Raw genomic sequence first — 15,308 nt, 5'->3', positions numbered from 1 at the left:
TGAGATGTACAAGTTGGCAACGATGCAACTTCTGACAGATGTCTCTCTGGACTTAATTACTAAAATACTAAATTACAGAAACCCAAAACTGAGAGGCCGCTAAGTGTGGTCACTCGACCTCATATCTCTTCATCCTCAGCAATGGAAAACAAATTATCTAACGCTTCCTTTTCAGCAGGTCTGACTTTAGGGGAGAGACTCTCCAAACAATAATAGTGAGTTTTGTTGAAATATTGTGTGCAATCAAAGTGAAAGTAAAGTGAAATTTATTAGTTACACAGGCGGGGGGGGGGCTTAGGGGGGGCTAAGGGCGTGGGGGGGTAGGGGTGTGAGGGGGAGGGGTGGAGCTATACTGGGATTCTTGGTGGTGGAATATGAGCACTGGTGAAGGGATGGGTATTCGAGCATTGTATAACTGAGATTTAAACCTGAAAACTTTGTAACTTTCCACATGGTGACTCAATAAAAAATTAAAAAAAAAAACAAAAACAAAGAAAAGAACATCAGGAAACAGAAAAATCTTCTACATTTATGGACTGGAAGGATTAACCTTGTCAAAATAACCATTCTAGCTACAGTCCCATCAGCAGTCCATGACATTCTTTAAAGACTTAGAAGTACTACACTACACTGCATGGAATTGGGGCTAGACAATGGTAAAGCAGCTAGGGGCACACCTGGCATACACCTGACCGGGTTTAATTTCAAGAACAACCTGGTCCTCAGAGTACTATCTGGGACCTGGAGGCCCCTGGCACCACTGGGGTGGTACAGGTATACCGGGTACTTCAGGGCCCAGCAGCATCCCATCCTCAGACAACTGTGCTAAACAGACAAATACCACCCTTGGGGCAATCTGGCCCTCAGGGAGCACCATCAGGGAGGCCTCCCACAACCAAAACAGTATTTGACTGAATTCATAAAACTCCCTAAATGGCCAAAACTAATGTGAGAAAAAAATAGAATACAGGAGACATTACATTTCCTGATTTTAAATTATACTTAAAAAACTATAGTAATGGTAATAGAATGGTGTGGTGCTGGAAAAAATAGAAGACTCTTATGCCAACAAAAAAGAACTGAGATTCCAGAAATAAAACCCTCATGAATAAGGCAGTTAATCTTTAACAAAGGGTCTGGGTGTGTGAAGTAGAGCAAGGAAAACATCTCCATCAAATGGTGCTGGGAAAACTGGATAGCCACATGCCAAAAAATGAAACTGGATCCATATCTCAAACTATACGTAAAAGTAATTCAAAACAGAAGCTAGAGCAATAGTATAGCAGGCACTTGCCTTACACATGGCTGACCAGGGTTCAATCCCCAGCATCCCACATGGTCTCCTGAGTGCAGGAGTTACCCCCAAGCACTATAGAGTGTGGGATCCCTTCCCTCAAAAAAAAAAAAAAAAAACTTCAATATAAAATCAGGATCCACAAAATACACTGAGAAAAACAGAAGAAATGCTCTAGAATATGACCTGGTGGTATCTCCAATGATTTGATCTCATTGGCAAAAATAATAAAAACAAAAATAAATGAATACATCAATTTTAAAAGTTTTTGCATGACAAAAGAAACTAACACTATGCTCCTTGGCCTGGCTATCACACCCACAATGCGCCTCTGGGCGCCATCTTAGTGCAACAATAGCCCTGGTCCAGAGATGCTCAATTGAATCCCGAAATGGATTAGTGCCCTAAAGAAAGGTTTCTGGAACCCAACCATCTACAATCTAGGATTCCAGAAGCGCATGGCTACGGCTTCAAGATATTCAAAATGAGCAATGGATAATAAATGATCTAGCATCTGCCCCTGGCAGGCAGGCTTGAATGTTGGTGAGAAAATTTGAGCAAAACATATGCCCGAAAGTAGAGAGAGAGTATTGGTGAAATTGCCTGCCACGGAGGAAGGATCAGGACTGGAATGGGGTGAGAGGGTATATACTGGGGACACCGGTGGTACAAAGTGTGCACTGGTGGAGGGATGGGTGTTCGATCATTGTACAGCTGAATCTTGAAGATGAAAGCTTTCTAACTGTATCTCACAGTGATTGAATTAAAAAAAAGTAATGTGGAGTTCATGCCCAATTCAACCAGCTTAATCAATGACTACCAGTACTCTTACATTAAAAAAAACAAAGAAAGACAAAAGAAAGAAACTCAGGCTAAAGTAAGGACACCCTATTGAACAACAGAAAATATTTCCACACAGTGTAGCACTGTTGTCCCATTGTTCATCAATTTGCTCGAGTGGGCACCAATTACGTCTTCATTGTGAGACCTGTTGTTACTATTTTTGGCATATCGAATACCCCACGGGTAGCTTGCCAGGCTCTGCCATTTGGGCAGAATACTCTCGTTACCTTGCTGGGCTCTCTGAGAGAGGTGCAGAAATCGAACCCGGGTCGGCATTGTGCAAGTCAAACGCCCTACCCTATGCTCCAGTCTGTTTCCACACTGTCACTGTATCATTGTCATCCCATTGTTCATCAATTTGCTTGAGCAGGCACCAGTAATGTCTCCATTGTGAGACTTGTTGTTACTGTTTTTGGCATATTGAATACGCCACAGGTAGCTTGCCAGGCTCTGCTGTGCGGGCGAGATACTCTCAGTAGCTTGCCAGGCTCTCCAAAAGGGGCCCAGAAATCAAACTTGGGTCGGCCGACCCGCTGTACTATCGCTACAGTCAGTTTCCACACAATATGTCAAAAATAACGATCTAATAAACCATATATATGCACTCACAATACTCAATAACCAAAAACAGCATCAGCTTGCCAAAATACAGGGAGAGAAGATGAACTTTCTTAAAGAGGACACATAGATGACCAGGAGCCATATGAAAAAGTATTCACTGGAACTTATTCTTAGAAAAATGTATTCAAAATGATAGGAAGATAAGACGTCACACCAGTGAAAATGGCACATATCAAAAAAGACTGGATACAATCAATGCTGGCAGAGATGCAGTGAAAAAAGAAGTCTCCTTCTCTGTTGGGAATGTCATCTGGTTCAGCAACTAAGTACAATGGGAGTTTCTAAAAAAAAGTAACAATAGAGTTTTCATATGATCTAGCAACTCTACTTCTTGACATTTAACTCCAAAAGAAAAAACATAATTAAAGGAAAATTTCATTCACTGCATATCTATTTTCACTCTAAAATTTAGTACAATAGCCAGGATACAGAAACCACCCAAAGGGGGGGGGGCCTGTGGGGGGGGAAAAGAGAGAGGAAGAGGAAGGCAGAGAGAGAGAGGAGAGTGAGAGAGAGAGAGAGAGAGAGAGAGAGAGAGAGAAGATGCAGCTATAAGAAATGACGAAAGTTGCAATTTGCAACTTTTTGGATGGGAATGGGGCTATCAAGTTGAACAAAATATGTCAAAGGAAGAAGAATGATCATACTTATCTGTGATATAGAAAAAAACAAAAGAGGGGGACAGACAGTATAGAATGATGACAAACTGTTAGCCCTGAATCACAAAACTGAGATTACCAAGCAGTGTGGGGAAGTTGGTGGAAAGAAGTGAACTAGAAGTAACATAAGGAGAGTGATGGAGATCCTGGTAGTGGTAAGGTACAAAACATAAACATTAGCAGTATTATAACCATGTTACCTAAACTATCATAATAATAAAATTTAAAAAGCAGACTAGGATTTCTGAGACCAAAGACAACTTTTTCTTTCAAGTTTACCTAATTCTTCTATAAAGAAGGTATCTGGGCTTAACAATGTTTTAAAAATTAACATGTTAATTCTTTTTTTTTTTTTTTTTTTTGCTTTTCGGGTCACACCCAACGAAGCACAGGGGTTACTCCTGGCTCTACACTCAGGAATTACTCCTGGTGGTGCTGGGGGACCATATGGAATGCTGGGAATCGAACCCAGGATGGCTTCGTGCAAGGCAAACGCCCTACCCGCTGTGCTATCAGTCCAGCCCCAACATGTTAATTCTTAATGAGAATTCTACTTCTATTAAAAATAAAATATGACTCATGACTTAAGGAAAAGAAAATAAGATGAGGCATGGGTTTGGTTTCCACCACTCGGAACACTTAAATTTTTCTTGACACTTATTTTCTTGTCTATAAACTAGAAATAGTAGGCTCTTTGGTTTAATTGATAAAAACGCCTGTCTAATCTGCACTCGAATGTTCATTGCAGCACTGTTTACAATAGCCAGAATCTGGAAAAGACCCGAGTGCCCGCGAACAGATGACTGGTTAAAGAAACCCTGGTACGTCTACACAGTGGAATACTATGCTACTGTTAGAAAAGATGACGTCATGACCTTTGCATATAAGTGGATCAACATGGAAAGTATCATGCTAAGTGAAATGAGTCAGAAAGAGAGAGACAGACATAGAAAGATTGCATTCATCTGTGGAATATAAAATAAAATAACAGAATAGGAGACTAACACCCAAGAATAGTAGAGATAAGTACCAGGAGGTTGGCTGCAAGGCTTAGAAGCTGGCCCCACATGCTAGAGGAGGGGCAGCTCGAATAGAGAAGGGAACACCAGGTAAAGTGTGATTTGAGGACCCGCACAGGATGGGAGATGCACGCTGAAAATACAATATAGACCAAACACGAAGGCCACACAGTGCCTCTGTTGCAAACCACAACACCCAAAAGGAGAGAGAGAACAAAAAGGAATGCCCTGCCACAGAAGTGGGGTGGGGCGGGGGGGATGGGGTGGGAGGATGGGAGGGATACTGGGAACATTGTAGGAGGGGAGTGGGCACTGGTGGAGGGATATAAACAAAATGCAAACATGAAAGTTCATAAGTTTGTAACTAACTCATGGTGATTCACTAATAAAAAAATAAATAAAAAGACTAATTTTAAAAATGCCAAGGGTTGGGGCTAAAGTAACAGCACAGAGAATAGGGCATTTGACTTGGCACACGGTCGACCTGGGTTCAATTCCCAGCATCTCATATGGTCCCCTGAGCACCGCCAGAAGTAATTCCTGAGTCCAGAGCCAGGAGTAACGCTTGTGCACCTCCAGGGGTGACCCAAAAAGAAAAAAAAAATGCCAAAAAGGCATAGTAAAAATGACATCTGCATTTGTATATTCATTGCAGCACTATTTACAATAGCCAGAATCTGGGGAAAAAAACCACACTGCCCAAAAACAGATAACTGGTTAAAGAAATTCTGGTACATCTACACAATGGAATACTATGCAGCTGCTAGAAAAGATGAAGTCATGAAATTCACATATAAGTGGATCAACATGGAAAGTATCATGCTAAGTGAAATCAGTCAGAAAGAAAGAGACAGACATAGAAAGATCGCACTCATCTGTGAAATATAAAGTAACAGAGTGGGAGACTAACACCCAAGAGTAGTAGAGATAAGGACCAGGAGGTCTTCCCCACAGCTTGGAAACTGGCCTCACATGCTGGGGGGAAAAGCAGCTCAGATAGAGAAGGGAACACCAAGTAAAGGATGTTGGGAGGGCCCATTTGGGTTGAAAGATGTGTGCCAGTAGACTATAGACCGAACGTAATGGCCACTGAATACCTCTATTGCAAACTACAACACCCAAAAGGAGAGAAACAAAAGAGAATGCCCTGCCACAGAGGCAGGGTGGAGTGGTGGGGGATGGGGTGGGGGTGGTGGGAGGGATACTGGGAACACTGGTGGAGAAGAATGGGCACTGGTGGAGGGATGGGTAAATGATCACTTACGACTGAAATGCAAACACAAAAGTTAATGAGTTTGTAAATGTACCTCAAGGTGACTCACTAATAAAAAACTTTTTAAAAAATGCCTGTCTAATATTTAAAAAAGGTTGCAACTTGATCCATCAAATCACAATTTAATGAAAGAATTTTTAAGATCCCTTTCAACTGTTTAAAGGAAATACACACACACACACACACACACACACACACACACACACACACACACACACACACAGAGAGAGCTGGGGCTGAGGATATAGTTTAGAGCCCTTGCCTTGCATGGAAGCCCTATGTTCAGACTTTGAAAAAAGGGAACTTTGAGACACTGGGGAAGGATGCTGACAATTTGGTGGTTAGTACAATGCTTCATCATTTTATGCTTGAAAAATCTATGTTATTAACATTTTAACAAAATAGTTTAGTTTTGTTTTGTTTTGGTGCCATACCTGGCGATGCTCAGAAGTTACTCCTGGCTCTGCACTCAGGAATTATTCCTGGCAGTGCTCAGGGGACCATACGGGATACCAGATACGGGATACCAGATACAGGATACCAGGGACTGAACCGGATCAGCCAAGTGCAAAGGCCTACTAACTGTAAAATCACTTCAGCCCAAAGGAAAACAGTTTAATTGAAAGAAATTTAGAGAAATGTGAGGGAGGGAAAAAAAAAGAGAGAGAGAAAAAGGACACTATTCAAGAGAGAACATAGGCTTCTACAGAGGGGAAGACGCTCTCAAATAACAGCACTGTTAATTATAGTGCCCAAATAAAAAATGAAAAATAAAAAACTGTTAGATCAAACCATACTATGGTAATTTGTTCAGTCTTAGAAGAAGACATATATAAGTATTTCATGGTGAGATGGGTTTCAAATTTCCCAAAGGCTTAACTAATTTCTAGTTTATCAAAGAGAAGATTACCCATCTAACTTACTTGGAAAAATTTCAAATTTAAATAAAAGTTTAGTGAAAAGTATAATTTTCACTAAACTACTTTCTTTCATTTTGATACGGAGTCATTAACATTTTACTGTATTTTTCTCTTTATACACGCACACAGTATTATTTGGTAGAATGAATTATTTGAAAATACTACAGGGACAGTGGGTAGGGTGCTTGTCTCACATGCAGCTGACCCAAATTCAATTTCCAGCACCACATATGGTCCTCCAAGCCCTACCAGGTGTGATCCCTGAGTAGAGAGCCAGGAGTAATCCTTGAGCACTACTACTGGGTGGGCCCAAAAACAAAAAACAAAGTAAGTATAACATATATTCACTATTTTTTAAATTAGCTTCTTATAAATTAGCTTTTATTACATGAAAAAATTTAATGTATGTAAACTTATCTACAATGTATGATGTACCTTATCTACAGGGTGGGAAGGGCCACCTTCACCTATAATGGTTAATAAAACTTGATAAAAAAAGAGATGTGAAAATAGAAACTAACAAATATTAACAATTAAAGTAGAAGAGCTAATACTTTACAGTTAGGGGTAGGGGATTAAAAGCTCAGTGGCAGAGCACATAACTCATGTGTATGTGACTCAATCCCTGGCACTATAAAAATTTATATAGGGCATAGGAAACAGTCTAATGGTAATATTACTGAGCTTTTTCCTGACATTATCTAGTCCCCTGAATACTGTCAGGTGTAGCCCTGGTGATGCCCAAACACAACCAGGGTGACCTGGCAGTCCTTGCACACTACATAAGCAGGTTCACACAATACATCTTAGTCTTAATTGCCAGGAGTGGCCAGGGCTCCCAGGTACCTTTAGGGATAACAGAAATTAAACAAAGTAAAATAACATTCATTCATTCATTCGTTCTTCTTCTTCTTCTTCTTCTTTTTTTGCTTTTTTGGTCAGAGGTCACTCCTGGCCCTACACTCAAGAATTACTCTTGTGGTGCTCGGGGGACCACATGAGATGCCGGGGATTGAACCCGGGTCAGCCGCATGCAAGGCAAATGCCCTACCCACTATACTATTGCTCCAGCCCCAATATTCTACTTTCTTATAGCACTAATCTTTACTTGGAGACGGGCATAACTGGATTTTCTTTTAGGCACTGCTTCAAATCGGACTAAATAGGTACCACTAACAGCCCCAAAGGGTCACAGAACAAGCATTTACCTTCTTGGCATCAACAGAAGACCTCAACCCTTCTGGCAGTGTGTGCACTAATGGTAAGACTGCAGCACTGACGCGCTGGAAATGAGAATCAGAAACTTGCTCCAGTCGTGGTCGCTTGGATTCCAGGGAATCATGATCCACTGGGGATGGGCCTGGGTGAAATTGTTCATATCCAGTTCTCCTTTCTTGAGGCCTAATACATAAAAGGAAAATAAACACTTGAAAACTGGTTGAGTGATATACAATTTCCCACTAACATTCCTTGCTGGAGTTAAAAACAAATGAAAATGAGTTCCAGCATCTCTCCCAGATCCAGAAAACTATAAAACCACCATAAAACAGAGCTTAAAGTTTCCACTCAAAATCCCTTTTCACTCAAGAAATTTGTATGTGATCAAAGTATGTGAAATAAGCATATAAATCAAGCATCTACAATAATAAATCATAAACACATTTTAAAATAAAATTTTAATGACCCCCAACTTAGTCATAACACAGTTGAAGAACCTAGATTATAAAGAACTATTAAAATTCTAAGTCTAACCAACAATTTCTTTGGGTGCTAGAGAGATAGCTCAAGAATGCTTTGCATCCTGGAGGTCCGGGTTTGGTCCCTGGAACAACATGGTCCCTGGGCCAGATCACCATGATCACAGAAATACCTAAGCCCAGCATGTGTGATCCCAACACTAAAATAAAATGGGGGAGGGAAAGGTGTGATAGTGTTTTATTCAAAAAAAAAAAATTTAAAAAACCCTCAAAGAAAAATATAACAAGGTATCTTAACTTGTAGGTAATTTCCATTCCTGAAAAATAGAAAATATTTTCAAATATATCATGATAGCTGATTTCAGAATAATCTAGAAGAGCCACCATGTGTTAATCAATTATAAAAGAGGGAGAGGAAAAGAAAATATCCTAGCAACTTCTACATGAATAAAACAAATTGTGAAGCACCATTAAAACCAAAAAAATCTGTTAAGCTGAAATTCAATGTAATTTTGAAAACATCATTCTTATCCCCATAACATATGCATATATATTTATATATAATATTTACATATTTATGTACTTGTGTAAAACTAAAAAGAAAGGCGCGGGCGGCAAGGCAGGTGAAGGAAGGAACGAACGGAGGCCAAACTGGTTGCTCGATCGGTTTATTTCATTCTCTCTCCCTGCTTCTCTCCCGGCTCTCGGTCTCTCTCTCGATCTGTGGATCTGGCCCCCCAACCCACTCTTACAGCCTAGTTAAATCTCCACAGCATGAGGGGGTTGGGGCATACATATAGGTGTGGTCAGCAATAGGGTAAGGTTCTTTTTCCTCAGGGGATGCTTCTCCTAGGACTTAATTCTCTTTCAGCAAGAGGATCCACCCAAGGGCGGAGTCCCATGAATGTGTTTCTATTCTCCTCAGCCAGCAAACATATAAGAATTCATAATATTAATCATTTTGTATGGACACAATAAGAGATGCATTAGAGCTTATAGAATTGCTCTCCTGGGGCCATCTCAATCTCAGACTACAGTGCTCAGGCCAGAACAGTCTTTCCTATCCCTAGCAGGGTCCTAGTCTCATCATTACTTTTGGATCATGACAGCATTTGTCTATGATCAAGCTCTTAACTTATAGTTAAGAATTAGGCACTTTGGCCAGGCCCATCTCGATGCCAGGGTAGCACATAACTCACTGCTTGCCCTGGATCCTTCCTGTCCCTCGTTGGGACCCTGCTTTTGGGGTGCTAGGAACTGAGGGCAACTGAGGCTTAAGTGGAGAAAGCAGATGCCCGGGAGGGAATAATATTCGAGGCCAATTAAATCCCAAGTTACAAAAACATAATATTGTCTTCTTGTGTCTATACAAAAAAGACATAGCTTTAAAGTAAATTATTCAAAAGGCATAAAGAGGAGAGAAAGGCAATGTTATAATATTCAGTGTCCTAGGAAGTTCTGACCTTACCAATTAACAGTTTGATTAGAGGAAGAGCAGATAAACTGGTAGAAGTGGTTACAGATAAACAAAGGAATGGGAGTGACTCGGGAGCACTTTGATGGGTGTGACTAATAAACCTAAGCTCCTAGTGGCAAGGGGGAAAGGACAAACCAATGATATCCAACATGTACTATAGCACTGCACTGCACTATCATCCTATTCATCAATTTGCTCAAGCGGGCACCAGTAATGTCCCCATTGTGATTATACGTATTTATAAATTTATAAATTTTATTTATATATAAATATTACATATACATATATATGCAAATATGTGCATATATTATGTAATACTTCCATATATATTACATGTATTTATAAATTTACACATTATATAAACATATGTCGGTTCCACGTATCCGCATATGTGGATATGTGCATATGTGTGCATATAGACATATAACACATATAATATATAATGTATACATATATGTGTATGTACACATCTATACATACACATATACACAGATATACTTTTTTTTTCAATCAGGAACCATACAGACCCCTCCTGAGTTGCCAGGAAATTCCAAGAGGACTACATAAAGAGGCAATGGCACAAGACAAGTGAGCCAAACCATAATCCAGGAGTCTCAGGAAGTAAACAAAGTAGGAAGGGAGCCACAGTCATTAAAAAGTTATAAGACACTGGTCTGGCTACCCAAAATACTTAAGTGTCTAGAAGGTAAGGAATCTGTCTGGCTTTTAACATGAAGTGCAGTACAGAATATAACATATGGATGTCATTAATTTGACTTTCTATCTTTCTAGCAGAGTAGTCACAGAAAGCAACATTTTGTTACCAGCAAAGCTTTAAATATCTCATAAAATGAAACTTCACTGAAAAGATAACCAACCTGTAGGTTTTAAACAGGTGGTAAAATAAAGTTAAGAGTCAATAAAATTATTAAACTTTATTTTTTTTAAACTTTTTATTAAATCACCATGTGGAAAGTTACAAAGTTCTCAGGTTTATATGTCAGTTATACAATATTCAAACACCCATCCCTTCACCAGTGCCCATATTCCACCACCAGAAACCCCAGTATACCCCCCACCCCCACCCCCTACCCCCTACTGTATAACTAATGAATTTCACTTCATTTTTTCTTTACCTTGATTACATTCCATAATTCAACACAAAACTCACTATAGTTGTTGGAGTTTCCAACCAAGAGAGACAGACCTACTACATTTGATAATTAGTTTTTCATTGCTGGCAATGAAGAGATATGTAGCCCCACTGCTACAAGTACATAACTCTCTCTCTCTCTTTTTTTTCCTTTTCCCTTTTCCCTTTTTTTTTTTTTTCTTTTTCCCCCTCATCCTCCTTCCCGCGCCTCATAGTATGGTGTACGCCACGCCGCATCGGCCAGCATGGGGCTTTTACTTAGTTCACAGTCCAGAGAGGTGGCTGCTACATTAAAAACCTTCAATATTTCAACAAAAACTTACTGTTATTATTTGGAGTTTCCCCACCCAAGTCAGACCTGTTCAAAAGGAACCGTTTCACATTGCTGACAATTATAAATGTTAAGTCGCGTGGTTTTGGATTTCTGTAAAAAGTCCAGGGAAAATTCTGCCAGAAATTACATAGCCCAACTCACAGTTCCAGTGCACTGCTGTAAGAAGTCTCTGAATTCAAAGTCTTTAGGCGCAGAGGGTCCGATTCGCGCTCAGCGGCTCCGGATTTATCTGGGCCGAGGGCGTGCCGGTTACGCCCCCTTCCCATGAGTTCCTGGGAGCCCCAAAAGTAAAAACCGAATACCTGTGGGTTTGGAGTCACAGAAGATGGCGCCTGCCACGTGGGTGCCGTCAGGCCGCCGCTTTCCGTGCAGGAAGGCAGGGTGGGGAGGAAAAAAATCCACCCCCGGGGGCCGGAGCGATAGCACAGCGGGTAGGGCGTTTGCCTTGCATGCGGCCGACCCGGGTTCGATCCCCGGCATCCCATATGGTCCCCCAAGCATCGCCAGGAGTAATTCCTGAGTGCAAAGCCAGGAGTAACCCCTGAGCATCGCTGGGTGTGACCCAAAAAGCAAAAAAAAAAAAAAAAAAAAAAAAAAAATCCACCCCCGGCAGCACAGAGTTGTAGCCCAGTTCGCAGTCCCAATGCATCGCTATCGGATGCTGCGCTGGATGCCCGAATGTGTTACATCTCTGGAGTCAAAGTCTTTAGGCGCAGAGGGTCCCAAAATTATTAAACTTTAAAAATCTGAAACCCCAAAACATTATCTCAAGTATATGTAAAGAAAATTTAAATTCTTAAATGGATTTTTTTACTGAAATCTACATATACTTTGCCATTTTAATTTAGGAGGATTATGTTAAAGTTCTTTGGTGGTTTCAGGTTCATTTATTCCCAACTGAAATCATCATTTTTTTAAAACAAAGTTGATGTTAATTAAACTGAAAAGTTTAGGGTCAGAGAGACAGTACAGGTATATGCCTTGCATGTGGTTTGATCACCAACACCGCCTATGGTCCCTAACCACCACCCAGAGTAACCCCTCAGCACAGTGTCAGAAATAGCCCTGACATCAACGGATGTGGCCGAAATGCTTCCCCCATACACACAAGTCTACAAATGTGATTGAATAATTCCTATACTCGGTCAAAGGAAAACCAACTACTTATATTTCAGTGAATCTTTTATATTATCTAAAATTACTTTATCTGCTCCATATTTGTTTATTTGAAAATATCCAAATATCTTAAATATTTACATGGACTAGTTTTACCAATGAAATTTTGAGAATATGATAATTCCACAAAGAAATTACTTTTTATGAATACAGTATTTACAAAATAACATAATTTTTTAAATTTGGAGTAACACTGAATAGATCTCACCATACAAAAGCACTGTAGTAGCAGTAGCACTGTCGTGCCGTTGTTCATCAATTTGTTCGAGCAGGCACCAGTAACATCTCCATTGTGAGACTTCTTGTTACTGTTTTTGGCATATCGAATATGCCACGGGTAGCTTGACAGGCTCTGCCGTGCGGGCAGGATACTCTCGATAGCTTGCCGGGCTCTCCGAGAGGGATACAAAACACCATACAAAAACAATGCTAAAATACTATATTCCAAGAATCACCATAGTTCTATATATGGATGAACATACACGTAGAAATAAAAAAATATAGTAATCATGTATCATAGCTTTAAAATAAAGAATACTTTTGCAGTGATAAAGGAGGGAAAATAAATTAAATCTTAAAATGGAGCTGGAGAGACAGTACAGCTGACAAGTGACTTGCCTTACACATTGGCCAACCTCAGATTTCCAGCACTAAATAAGGGCCCCGAGCACCACCAGCAGTGATCCCTGAGCAGTCATGAGTAAGCCCTAAACACCTGTAGGTATGGCCCCAACACACACAAAAAAAAGTTTTTAAAGTTCCCCAAGTGGTTCATATATGCAACATAAACCAATAACAGTTTATACAGTATGTCTGAAACTACACAGCTTACCAACATTCAGACCTAGAACTACATAGCATTAACTCTGAACACTGGAAACAAATTTTAAGAATTTATGAATATGAAACCTCCAAAAAGACCAACCACTATAAAGGAGTTTAAAATACAAACTGAGGGTTGAAGAGAAAGTACAGGAGTTACGGCAGTTGTGTTACATGCAGACAATCACAATCTGATCCCCGGTACCACATATTCCTTAGCACAGAGCCAGGACTAGCCCCTGAATACTGCTGGGTATGGCAAAAGCCCCGCCATAAAATAATAAAATTTAAACTGACTATTCATAGCCTAGCTAATAAATCATTAAAAAGGTAAAAATAGTAACAAATGAAATTAATCAGACCCTTGTTAATCACAGGTACAGTTCCTGCTAGAAATAGAAAACAAATCCATTACCTATCAGACCCTGGGTGAAATTCTGAGAGTAACGAAGGTCTTCTTCGAAGTTGTTGTTGCTGCTGCTGCAAAAGCTGTGGTGGTTGACTGACTTCAAGATGAGATGAACGATAATCAGGGACTGCAAATTCCTAGCATTAAAATGACAAGAAATTAATAATTAACCAAAAAAATTAAAAGCATCATGAAAAGTTAAAAAAGATAGATATGGCCGAAAAAAGAGAAGAAACCGCAAAGACAATTTCAATCCCCCATTGATGAATTCTTCTCTGTAAAACACAGAACACTTTACTTGTACATTCAAAAGAACTAAAAATAAACACTGGTGGAGGGAAGTTGACACTGGGGGTGGAACTGGTGATAGAACACTGTATCACTGTATCATTGTCATCCCGCTGCTCATCGATTTGTTCGAGCGGGCACCAGTAATGTCTCTCATTGAGAGACTTATTGTTACTGTTTTTGGCATATCCAATACGCCACGGGTAGCTTGCCAGGCTCTGCCGCACGGGCTCAATACTCTCGGTAACTTGCCGGGCTCCCCAAGAGGGGCAGAGGAATCAAACTCGGGTCGGCCGTGTGAAAGGCGAACGCCCAACTGCTGTGCTATCACTCCGGCCCGATAGAACATGTATGTCAAAATCCAACTATGATTAACTTTGTAATTCATGGTGCTTTAATAAAATAAAATTTTGAAAAATATTAAGTAAGCTTCAGGAGATAGCGAAAAATAAAATAAAATGTGCTCAAAATATACTTTTAATAATTGAAACTTTGTGTTCAACCTATACTTGACCCATTCCTTTGTTTTTTAAGAATAGTATTAAATCTAATTTATTAGTATCTAGACTATATCTCAGTTTTTGTTTTTAATACTATGCACTGTATAAGTGCTCAGGGGATATGCACTGCTGGGAATAGAACATTGGCCTTGCATATACAACCATGTGCTCTACTTCAGTCACTTCCCTAAATCCTTAATTCCTTTTTCTTAAACTTTTTCTTTCTTCCTTCTTTTTTTTTTTTTCAGTTTTTGGGTCATAACCAGCATTACTCAGGGCTTATTCCTGGCTCTATGCTCAGGAATCACTCCTGGTTATGGTTCAGTAACCATAATCAAATCTGGGTAGACCACGCGCAATATCTGTATTATCTCTGGCCCACATAATCTTTCTTTCCTTCTTTTTCTTTTTTTTTGCAGGGGTGGGGGGAGTAGGTTGGGGCCACAACAAACAGTCCTCAGAGCTTACTCCTGGCTCACACCCAGAAATCACTTCTTAGTGGGCTCAGAGGACCATACGGGGTACTGGGGATCAAACCTGGGTCAGTCACATGCAAGGCAAGAGCACTACCTGCTGTACTTTTACAATATTATCTCAGCCTTAATTTATTTCTTGACCACACAAGAAACTTCAACTATATGTTAAAACTGACTCTTTAACTTTTAACAAGACTATGATCCCGGAGACCCACTAACTACATTCGGCACCCAGTGGCTTCTTGCAGAAATGCCTCTAGACTGTGCCCCATGCCGTCCCAGGAGGGGAAAAGTTTTTCTCTTTCAGCCTTTCCTTTCGGCGGCGGCATGGCGACAGCCATTGATAG

General features: G+C 40.2%; 1 protein-coding gene across 16 annotated transcripts in view; it reads right to left on the bottom strand.

Moving 5' to 3' along the window:
- NCOR1 (nuclear receptor corepressor 1) overlaps positions 1–15,308 on the bottom strand; it is a 208,997-nt gene that overhangs the window by 148,987 nt on the left and 44,702 nt on the right. For all 16 annotated transcript variants that reach the window (XM_055137996.1, XM_055137997.1, XM_055137986.1 and 13 more), the window contains exons 3-4: positions 13,704–13,834; positions 7,838–8,030 (exon numbers count right to left, since the gene is read on the bottom strand). In XM_055137996.1, coding sequence (XP_054993971.1) covers positions 7,838–8,030; positions 13,704–13,834 — 324 coding nt within the window. The remainder of the gene's footprint in view (positions 1–7,837; positions 8,031–13,703; positions 13,835–15,308) is intronic.

The sequence above is a fragment of the Sorex araneus genome, chromosome 5 (assembly GCF_027595985.1).
Source record: "Sorex araneus isolate mSorAra2 chromosome 5, mSorAra2.pri, whole genome shotgun sequence".
NCBI classification, from domain to species: Eukaryota; Metazoa; Chordata; class Mammalia; order Eulipotyphla; family Soricidae; genus Sorex; species Sorex araneus.
Note: the sequence above shows the minus strand (reverse complement) of the source record. Positions and strands in the feature narration are given on the sequence as shown.